The sequence below is a fragment of the Gobio gobio genome (genome assembly GCF_949357685.1).
Source record: "Gobio gobio genome assembly, chromosome: 19".
Classification (NCBI taxonomy): domain Eukaryota; kingdom Metazoa; phylum Chordata; class Actinopteri; order Cypriniformes; family Gobionidae; genus Gobio; species Gobio gobio.
In genome coordinates this window covers 12,442,577-12,454,455 of record NC_137112.1, presented here as the reverse complement: position 1 = coordinate 12,454,455, position 11,879 = coordinate 12,442,577, and the positions used below count along the sequence as shown (strand labels likewise).

Below are 11,879 nucleotides of genomic sequence, written 5' to 3'. Positions count from 1 at the left end.
GGGCTGTGCGCCATGAAAAGAGCAGATTTGAATGTTCAGTAACTACATTTGAGTTCCATGAAGAAACTCTATCCTATATGAGCTTACGGAGAGGCATGTAAACACCATTGTGAATGTGCGATTAACTTACCAAATATGGTTCTTCGCACGATAATGCAGGTTTTTTGGGAGATAAAAAAAAAAATTAGTATTCACCTAAATTATTAGATTTTATCAATAAATAATATAACTAAGCATATTCTTCACATTCTTTCAACTTGAATTCAAAATAACTCCAATAAATGCAATAATCAGCTCAAAATATCTCACATTAAGTCAATTTGGGTGTCTCTACCGACCATTTGTGGGAAAAAGAAATAACATTTCAAGAAAAATATGTATTTTTTCTCCTAAATATAGAATTCCCTATAATAAAAATTCTATTAAGTTTATGTTTTAATTAATTTTATTTGTGTCTTATATTATGTATATATCCATTATTTGGAAAATGACGCCTTTTTGGCGAGGAACCATATATGGTACCTTGATTTTCAACATAAAAATATATTTTATAAGTCACAAAAGTCTTGGAATAACCTACAATAACTCTCCAGGGTTGACATTTTGAATTTCCAAGTATTTTAACCTGTTAACTGTCACCGTCCCACAGGTGGGACGCCTGGTGCTCTTTTTTTGATCGCCTTTTTTCATCATATATTTAAGTAATTATCACAAATTAGGTATCATTTGAAAGCTTACAAACTCAAAATTCATCCTGTGAAAACCGTTTTGAAATCGGACATTGTGTTGCCATGGAAACTTTACTCTAAATTATTCTAGTGGGCTCCTCCCCTAGTGGGCGCTGTCATGTTTCATATTACAACAATTATTTTAACTACTTTATATTCAAAATCTTTTCCAATCTTGACAAAACGCATATTGTCGGAAAGGTCTGAGTCTCAAGGGTCCATATTTGGTGACTGTTTTGTAATGGAAGTAATATTTGGACAGAAATTTACAGGAAAATGCATCAAAACAACAATAAATGGAATTTGAATGACACCCGGTGGCTATTTTTGGTACAGCACCCTAAACAAAATCTCATGGGGACTTCAATTGTGATATCAACTTCAAATTTGGAACACAAATTGGTTAGACATATGGCTTTGATTTTATAGTAATTTTAGAGTAAATTCTTTTTTGTAAAATATATATTTTATATGAAATAAATATTTAGTACAGTATTTTTCATTTACAGTAAATTTAAACTTCCATAACTATTTCATACTTTCATATTTTGAATTGCTTTCACTTCAGCAATAATCTGCAGAATGTCGTCTTTAAAACGAGACCAAACTTTGGTCTATATTCCAAAGCATTCTTGAATTACAGCCCTTTAAGTTTGGATAGTGCATTTTCATGTGTATTCTCAAAAAGGGGGGTGACAGTTAAAGGGTTTTAATGAGTGCCCTATAAAGGGTTAAAAATATAAAATATAAGCTTTCTGGACTTAAATACTTGTGTACATGTGATTTTTTTTTCATTTGTAATAAATGTGGAAAGATTTCAAACAAACTTCTTTCGCATTGTCATTACTCCAATCAAGTTGTAGAAACATCTCAAGGATGATCAGTGGAGACAAAATTGAGCTCAGGTGCATCCTGAGTGTCAAGGGAAAGGCTGTGAATACTTAAGTACATGCGCATTTTCTTTTTTTCATTTTTAATACATTTGCAAAGATTTCAAACTAGCTTCTTTCACGTTGTCATAATGGGGTATTGTTTGTAGAATTTTGAGGAAAATAATGCATTTAATCCATTTTTGAATAAGGCTGTAACATAAAATGTGGAAAAAGTTGAGGGCTGTGATGATGTATGCTATGTAACTTAATTTGTTCAGCACATTGGACAGCTTAATGGTTTAAATGTGCCATTTATAAACATTTTACTCATCACATCCCTCTAAACTCAAATATCAATATTTTTCTTCAGTTCATTAGCCATTTCAAATTTCCTGAATATTCTGAATGTGCCAATTCCACAAACATATACAGGGCTAACATCAAAACAGTCAACAGCTGTTTTATTTGTCTTTCATAGCATACAATATTCTACTTTTTTAAAGAAAAAACACGTTTCTATGCACATTGAATTAAGGCCTCATCACATTACTTCTGAACTCCTAAAAGTTATTTTACAAAGCTTCCAAACAGCAGGAAAAAGTGTCAACCTATTTCTTTTAATACACAAACTGTACATCCAGCTCATACACCACATGAGCTCTAGCAGTTGTCTAGCTTCTCTTTTCAGAAATGCAAAAAAAGTCAACAGAATATAAAAGGATACCGAGATCCCCCAATATTTCCTCAGCGTGGCATGTTTGCAATTTAACATTTTGCAGGAAAATGCATGTTTGCTGCCACATCAATAACAGGGTTGACAATACATAAATAAAACAAAATAGCCACACACTTATTATACAGGGTTAAATTAAGTAAAATGGGATTTTGAATGTGCTAATAAGCCATAGAAAACAGGAGAAGAGCATTATCAGCATTAAAGTGTCTATTTTTGGAACAGTAATTGACTTCATATTCTTCAACACAAATTTTCCACATTATGTTTCGTAGAGAATATCAAAGCTGCATCATTGGGACTCGGCGTGGGATCAGGAAAGTATGAGAGCTCGGTTTGGGGCGTGAGATTTTAAAGAGCGAAGGTACCGTCTCGCTTTCTCCGTCATGAACAGCTGGTCTTTTGTCCGTCCACAGACAACGGTTTCCCAGGCTGGAGACATCTATCAGAAGAACAACAAAATGTTAGCTGTGGCTTCATTTATCATCACGGTTAGAGTTGGTTTAATGGTTTAACGCCTAATCTTTAATAATGCAATAAAACAATTTTTAACGTAAAAATTATGCTCCTTTAAAGGTTCATAATGTTGTTTTGGTGTCTCCTACAACAGGTTTAAATTAGTGATATCGGCCTATATATCAAGCCGATATTTGCGTTTTTTACGTGTATCGGCAAAGACTGCTGTGTTCGCCGATAGTTTTTTCCCGGCATTATTTACAGACAGGCGTCCACAAACAGCTCTGTGCTGCTGGAGACGCTGCAGTTCATGCACTACCCCTCCCCCCACTAGCAGTGCTGGAATCTGCTCTTCAAGACAATGATAAGTTTTAAACTTTCAACGCATCTTTTAACTGATTGACTTACCGTAAAACTTCAAATAATAGCCGAGTCCCAAATAGACGCCTGTCTCTTTTAAACGCCTGGTGTGACGACTGGTTTGGGTAAATAAAGGCCGGTCTCAAATAGAGGCCTGGTCCAGGGTATATACAGAACTTCTTAAGTTGAATTTAATACCTTTTACTACCTTTTTTAATACCTTCAAAAAAAAAATTAATACCAGCGCAACTTCAAGCTGCAACTGTAGTGGCGTAAATGAAATATCTTTCCAAATGGAATAACATATTGCATATAACGTAACATCAACTGCCCACAGAGATAAGAATAGAATTAAAGACAGAAGAGGAAGGAGACATCTTCTTCATAGATCATTAGTCAGTAAGTCTGATGTGTGAGGTCTAAAAAAGAGGTGGCCGAGAAGTAAGCACAGGTGTTATTAAAATAAATTAAGCTGATACATTTAAGTAAAGCAGAGGGATTAATCAAGATGTCACAACAGGCCTTTGTACATAGTTTTTAATCAATGTCAAAAAGTAACAATTGCATAATGTTGGACATTTGAATGAACAGCTACGCATCAAAATTTGAACCAAATTTCCAAGTGGTTCAATTTGGGCCTTGCAAAATAAAAAGAGGAAGCAACAGATAATAATAAAGTGCAACTTTACACTGTAATTATGCAAGTTTGTAACAGAATTCACTGCCTGTAACATTGGGCCTATGTTGACCACTCATTGGCATGTCTACTCATTTGGCCCTTAGTAAAATAAAGTGCAAAATATCTCGTTAACTATGTGCCATACACCAATCAGTTATCTGCAAACACACTTCCCTATACAACCTCCACTTTAGGCTACAACGTAAATCCCCCTTTGAAATGCTGGATATAGCCAGGCTCTCTGAATGCCAGATACGGGTGATATAGATCTCTAACAATATACGTTTTAAATGATCAAAGATACACATAGGAGATGTTAAATTCCTTGTGCTAGATAGGGTACTTCCAGCAGTAGGCTAACAATTGACAAATGATGATCAAACTAACTTACACTGTGCGATTTTCGTTCGATTTCGACTTGTGCGACTCTTTTTTTGGGTCGGGACGATTTTCAGCTTTATCTTGCGTCGTTTGTCGTGAGGTGTTCGTGCAGTGTACAGAGGGAAACGAGAGGCGACAAACCTCTCCCGATCGGCAATCGGATGAATTTCTGGCATGTCAGATAAAGGTTATCGCACAGCTGAAGCAGAGCTACAAACTGTTGCCCTATTTCTCATCACTGCGCCTGCACGAAAGCAGAAGTTGAACCATTTCATCTTTAATGCAATCTTTAAGTTCTGTAGGCAGTTATCAAATAGAAGCAAAACTGTTGCATGCCTCCAGTTCATGTTGTAAAATGAATAATCTAAGACTTTCAAACCACCGTGTTTGCCTATCCAGTGCCTCTTTTATTCATTTAGCTACTTGATCATTAATTTACTTGTTTTACTTTCACAAATTATTTTATGTACTTTTATTTACTATTATTTAATATTTACTTAATTTTATTATCATGGGAAATGTGAACCGTTGTCTATCATTTGACACAATTTCACGGTGCAATATTGATTTTTTTTCTTTTTCATTTTAAATCATGAAGGCAAGTCAGTGGATATCACACAAAAACGCAATGTGCGCGAGAGTCGGTTAAGTGTCAAACATAGTCAATTATTCACTACGGAAAGTGAAAGTAAAATCTGACAAGCTTTCGGCGCATATTCTCACAGAGACAAGAGATATCTCTTTATTTATATAAATCTGCTTTAGCATATGCTGATAACGTATAGCCTATAACTGTCTGAATTTATATTCATAATATTTCTCTTGTGGCCCATATTGCAACATTAACAAATTAGAAGAGAAGTATAGGCCCATTTCGTATTAAACAAGTTGTTTTTTAAATAAAGCTGCTCTAACTTTCTGATAATAATACTGATATTATTGTAGTGTTCTGACATATTATAGACTCTGATAATCATTTCAATTATAGGCCTACAATTTCTTGTTTAATTGGGCAAAATGTATTTAAATAATGAGGAGTAAGCTAATCTATGTATTCTTTTATTATGCAGCGTGTCGGTTATGCATTGATGCATTATGAAATTATCACGGGGGCAAATTAAATGTAATATCAAATTAATAATAAAAGTAGGCCTACCCTAATAATAATTTATATACATAAATTGTAAATGCTAAATCCTCTTAATATCGATAGCTGATGCATTTGATAGGCTATCTCCCTATTATAGTTTTTTTCGCGCAAATTTCGTTCGTACAGTGAGCAGATAAGTCGCGCTCTGCAATTCCTGGGCAATTCCTGGGTCTGTATATCACATAATTGGGGTCGCTTCAACCCGCGGACTTGGCAACACAGTGCAATTGAGTTCTGTTGACATTTGACAACTAACGTTATGCGTCGCTCCATTGCTCTGATTGGTTGTAGGTCTATCCAATTGAGGTCTTTCCTGGTTCGGTTGAAACACGCCCCATAATCACAGCCCAACGGAGCAGTATCAGACTCATATTCTGACTAGAATGGAGCATGACGACGTCAGGCTAGGGCATAGCGTCTGCTGTCTGACGTCTGTCACGCACCTGTTGATGATGCTGCTAACGTTAGGCTACTGCTGGCAGTGGTCTGAATCGGGAGAGCAATCGAGGTTGAGGGCAAAGCAGTGGAGGTTGAGGTCGTTGATGCAGCCGTAGCGCAGAACATTGATATGGGATACTCGCGTACATGTTTTGCAGCAAGCCAGCCGGGTAGCCAGTTTGTTTCAATGCGCGAGAACGAACACCACCTCACATGATATCGCGCAGGTCCTACTCTCAACATATAAATAAATCCACGCAAATTTTAGAAAAAAAAGGCCTGCACTTAACAAATTGAAAATGTGTATTAAAAAAATTGGGCTCGAAAATGTAATACCTCGTCAGATGACGTTTATTACTTTTGAATATTTTTAATGCCCTTAATTTTGGCTAATTTAATTTACTACCTTTTACTAACTTTTACAACCCTGCGGACACCCTGTGGTCTGTTTTTTAGTATCGGGCTGTATTTGATCTTCTCAAACCCGTCAGATCGTCTGTTCTATGTTTTGATTAGATTTCACGTGACAGACGGAACAGTTCATGAACGACTCATCACTATGGCAACATAACAAAGAGGTTAACGAACTTTCAGTCTTTAGTTTTTCTTAATTCTCTCAATACCACCATGGAGAAAAGTATAATTTGACATTTAAGCTGACAGTTGTCAAATTTCAAGCGTGGGTAAAGCTGGATACGGAGCGGCTGAAAAATTCCTTTAATGCTTGCACGCAGACGTGCGCGTGTGTTTGTGTGTGCGAGGGAGAAGGAGGAGATATATTTCATTAACTTCGGGATGTTATCCTTAGGTATGTGGCCTGACAGTAGCTTCTGATGGAAGCGAGGATCACCTTATCCATTGTTTCAAAGAGGGAGAGCCGTACGCATCTGGGCGGGATCTGTTAGTGCGAGCAAGGCAGGCAGAGTTAGCGGAGGTTGGAGAGGGAGAAGTGGAGGAGAATCACGGGGATGATGATAGTGATGAATAGAGTAATTTTCGATCACATGATTGCAGTTGTTTTACAGGGTAGCCTTCATTCTTTCTTGTTGATGTGTTTCGGGCAACAAGTTCATACGCTCAATGGATTTTAGCGGTAACTTATATTGTTCTGCCCATTGCGGTCACATCGTTTCGTTTTTTGTGCTGCCAATAATCTAAGACATTTCTTACATTAAATGATTTGTTAAACACATTCGAATTAATTATAAATAAAACGTAATATAATGTGGTAACCTCCTACCGTCATGCTTGAACATCTCAACACTAAATTAAAGGCCTGTCTCTTATAGACGCCTGTTTCAAATACAAGCCGGTGCAGTTCGGTGATTTGGGTAAAGAGAAGCCCGGGCTATTATTTGAAGTTTTACGGTAGTTGAAATATTGCCATACACTTTGAAAGTGGAAACACGTTGCTCTATGTGCTTGCAACTATAGCTAAACAAGTGTGTGTGCGTCCAAATGGAAAACGCAAATGCTGAATGCCTTGTCTATAAAACTGCTTGCCATTGTATTTATGGAACTGTAAATAGCTAAGTTGTAGGCTATCCGTATGCATACAGTAGCTGTTACGAACACTGGTCATAGGATTAAGTAATGTCGACGTTGTTCCGCGGTATTTGTGGGAGTTTTATTCAGAGTTTTATTCTGGCTGCGGTTTGGACGCGTGTGGTGTGTGTCTCTCCAGTGTTTCCCACATCCACTAATTTGCGGCGGTGAGCCACAGAATCAACACCGGCCACCACATATTGCGTTTTTTGGCAATAGCCAAAGCAAATTTTTATTCCGCTAAAGCCTTATTTGATCGGTGAGTGATGTAGAGACTGACTGCTGCGCTTGTGACAGGTCGTATGTTACTGAAAGAACGAGCAGAGAGAGAGCCCTTCCTCCAGGCGCGTGCGCCGTCTTCAAACGGTCTTGCTCTCCCTCCCTCGTGCATATTAAACAAGATCAATTGAGAATTGACACGATGATAAAAGGTCGGAAGACCGAAGTTTCATGTGGAGCATTGGGAGATTTTTTCCTTTAATTACCGCTGGTGTTGCTCTTCAAGAGATTAAGTTAAGTGCACCTAAGCATTAAATGACTAGGTTGCAAATAGTTGGTTACTTTTCAAATTAAGTATAGTACAGTCAGTGTACACTTTATTATGCTGCTTGCTTGTTGCTACTGTGTGCAATAGTGTAATTATTTTATTTAGGCTTAAATATTTATTTTCAGAATTTATTTATTTTCACCACTGAACTCTTTTTTTTTTTTACTTGTTCTACCTCACTTGTTTTTACTATTTACTAAATAGTTTATTTTTTAGTACAATAAATGTAAATTTTTTTAATTGAGACTTGTAACATTATCATCATCATGATCATTGTGTCATTATGATGTAAATTGAGGGAGCAAAAGCAGTATCGGGTCAAGAAAATCGGCAGCCCGTATCAGTCGTTGGGTAAGGCTGATGAAAAAAATAAATAAATCAGTATCGGTAAGTTTACATGCATCAAAGTAAAAAAAAAAAAAAAAAAGGAAGGAAAAACTCATACAATCCATTGCAGAGAAAATCAGCTCTTTTCTCAGTGTCTGAAACTAAACCCTGCTTTTCTGAGAGCCTGCTCTGATTGGTCAGATGGCCCAGTTTGTTGTGATTGGTCGACAGTGTCATGAAATGAAACAACCATTAACATATCTGAACTTCAGCTCCGAATCTTCCTTGGCTCTTGATACACAGGGATGCGAACTAGTGTTGGACGATATTGGTTAATTTGCTTATTTACTCATTTAATTATTTGTTTTTTTATTATCATGGAAAATTAAAATAATTTTCTATCATTTTGCGAGTTGGTGATGAAGAAAAATGTCACATTGCATAAAAAAAATTTCACCCAAAAAGCGAGCCCGCGGATATCACACATGCAATTTGAAAACTTTGCACGAGAGTTAAGCCTAAAGTATACTTCAGCCGTCCACGTTCATGCACCGGCCGCGTGGCGTAATTTGCATCATCAGGAGGGTTCGCAGGCGTCCCGGTGCATGTACAACAGCGCATGCGCCAGAAAGTCAGAAGAGTCACAACAATTGCACTCAGCCATCGATGCTCATCCGTGGTTGACTCTACTTTAATAGCGGTGCGGACACAACTCCGTGTGAGACACTTCCGGATGCGGAAATTGAAGTATACCCGGGGCTTTATGCTGGTGAAAGAGTCTTAAACCACAGTCATACGGGCGTCTTTACATGCACACCAGGTAGGTAAAACCACTGCTTAATCATGTGTCTCTGGCTCAGAGTATTCCATTTATTACGTCTGTTGTGATGTTAAATAAAGCAGATGAGATTTCCTGTCTGCGGGAACTTGCGGACTAATTCTCTCATGCCGTTACAGATGCACAATTTTGACTGTACTTCTGCATGAGATGAGAACACGTTTTTATAATTTCTTGGGTCAAGAAAGACTAATATTTTTTTCCTACCAATAGCTACCAGTGTTGAGTGATTTAACAAAAGCTTAACACTATAGTTTAACAAACATGCCTCACAAGGCAAAGCTAAATAGAGATAAGAGATGAAAAACGTTAAAATGGGCTAACAAGTCTCCTCTCTCAAAGTGCGATGTGCTCTGATTGTCCAGTGCATTGTGACTGGCCCGAATACTTAATGTGTCTGACAGAAATGTCACGCTTCTTATCCTATTTGGAACATCAGCTCCCAAAGCATAGCAAAGACATATGATAATGTCGGTTCCAACTGATCGATCAACGTTGATAGCGCGACTGGACCAGAAAGTATCAGATTGGTACGTTTGCATTTACTATCGTAGAAACGACAAAGATGTAGAAACAGCCTGTGCTCTCCCAGGTGCTCGAAACAGTCCTCTGAAAAACACAGCATCTCCACGACATGGCGGTGCGGGCGGCAACAATACTACAGCGAGAATGAGCTTCTTGTCTGCAAGCGTTCATTTTTCACAAAAGAGAGTAACTAACTCATTTCCATTTCAGTAATTGCGTTACTTGATGAAAAATTATATTTAGTTACATGCTCGTTACTGCTAAAAGTAGTGAAATTACAGTAACGTGTTACTTTGTAGCGCGTTACTCCCAACACTGATAGCTACCATGAAAAGCTCGCTCTGTCAGGATACGCTAAGGCTATATGACGGGAAAGCTTCTTTACTATGCAAATGCACACAAAGAACGCAGGTTAATGTGTTAACATGCCGGGAGAAATAAGGGAAAGGTGCTATGTGTACATAATGTGCTATGGAAACAATAAAATGCTGATGAACATCTATGTCGTTTTCGCCTTGGCTTAAACAACAACTGTATAAGAATGATGCGTCTTTTATAACAAGCACTTGCAATTAAATTTTGATATGGGATGTAGTTTTGTAGAATAATAACTTGTGTACTGTAAACATGGCATGGCTCTGTCTGATCTAACATCACTCACAGGTAGTGGAGGAATCACTTGGGGTGTTTGAGACGCAGGTTTAGAGGACAGCCCACTCTCGTTCGGTCCAAGAATAAAGCCTTGATCCAAGACGTTCTCTTCCTTCACAGCACAGGAGGACACGAGAGGGAGCGATCGTGCAGTTTGAGCCTGGAAATTCAACACAAAACCTTTATAATCTATTCAATAACACTGGGCAAAGCAACACCATCCGTCCGGTTTCTGTACCTTCTGATTGGTTTTGACTGCGTGTTTGATCTGTTGCATTCGTGCAGTAACGGTCTCACTGCAGTCAATGACATCAAGAGCCAGAGATTTACGCACTTTCTTCATGGGAGGCCGATACTGTTAAAGGAGACAAAGACAATGCAATATAACAGCAAAATGGCAAATAAACAAGTAATATTTTTATTTCTTTGGTTGGTTTTATGTGATCCTTCAAGGGGTTATTCCAGAAGGCAAGGTTAATTTACCATCACATATACCTTGAACTCTTGGTCGATTTACCCAAACCTTGTTAACTCAAGGTATGCTGGTTCCAAAAGGTAAGTTTAGACAACCCAGAGTATGTTCCCGGTTAACACACAAGACATTCTCAACAGAGCAACGAATCGATGATTCACCATGGAAAAAGACGCTAAGAAAAAGCACGCCAATGTACTTTTTCTTTTGTTTAGTGTCGATTTACATAACCTACTTGGTACGTAGTTGGTGGTTGTGCAATATTTTTTCAATCAGTTTATCGAGTAATCTTTATTCACTGAGAATAAGGATTATATTGTTTGTGTGATGCTAATTAATTGAATACAGATGTGGTAGGTGACAATATGAATTGAATTAACATTTAACATTGACTTGCTATAATATTGCTTTAGAATTAATATACAATAATGTATATTATATAGCTGTAACCTATTTAGTTACATAAAATGCAACTAAATTAATTATATAACATAATTTGAATATAATCTGAATATCCAAGCAAACTAACCCTGAAACATGAGCTGCTCCGGGGCAGGTTATGTTCAGAGAGTGAGTTGCTATGGCTACTTGCATACCCTCAAAGTTACCTCTGTTTTTGTAACCAAAAGTTGAGGTTATCCGCTTACCTACCCTTCAACATACCCAGGTATGTCACATAACCTGATTTCTGGAATACCCCCCAGGCTTTTGATAAAGGTTTATATGTTCATCTCTCAAACACTGCATCAAATACGATACTCCCCGTATTTTAAAATATTTTGTTTGAAACAGGTCCATATAATAATAATAATAAAAAATAAAATAAAAATTATATATATAATAAAATGTATATAATATAAAAAAATCTTTTTTTCTGACTATTACTTCATGTCAGGCCTTGCAGGGTTAAAAGGAAAACTAAAAACTACATCTCATATTAGTAAAATACTGCACAACCTAATTGGTATGTGAAGAAAATATGTGAGAACTCAAAATAATTTATTTGTTAATTTGAGCATTTACCTTCTGCATTTTACTTGAAATAAATAATTTAAAATGATATAAAATACTTGAAAGCTACAGGTTAATTTATTTTTGTTTAAATTTAAATAATGCCGTGTGATCAACACCATATTCGTTTTTGCTGGGGTTACAAAAAACGTTTTGACAACTGAAT

The 11,879-nt window shown here is 37.0% G+C and overlaps 1 protein-coding gene across 1 annotated transcript in view; it reads right to left on the bottom strand.

Annotated features, from left to right (window-relative positions):
- Positions 1-2,044: 2,044 nt before the first annotated feature.
- Positions 2,045-11,879, bottom strand: part of mybl2b (v-myb avian myeloblastosis viral oncogene homolog-like 2b) — a 29,585-nt gene continuing 19,750 nt past the window's right edge. Inside the window, exons 13-15 of the mRNA XM_079843925.1 lie at positions 10,469-10,585; positions 10,241-10,390; positions 2,045-2,775 (exon numbers count right to left, since the gene is read on the bottom strand). Coding sequence (XP_079700051.1) covers positions 2,647-2,775; positions 10,241-10,390; positions 10,469-10,585 — 396 coding nt within the window. The 3' untranslated portion in view covers positions 2,045-2,646. The remainder of the gene's footprint in view (positions 2,776-10,240; positions 10,391-10,468; positions 10,586-11,879) is intronic.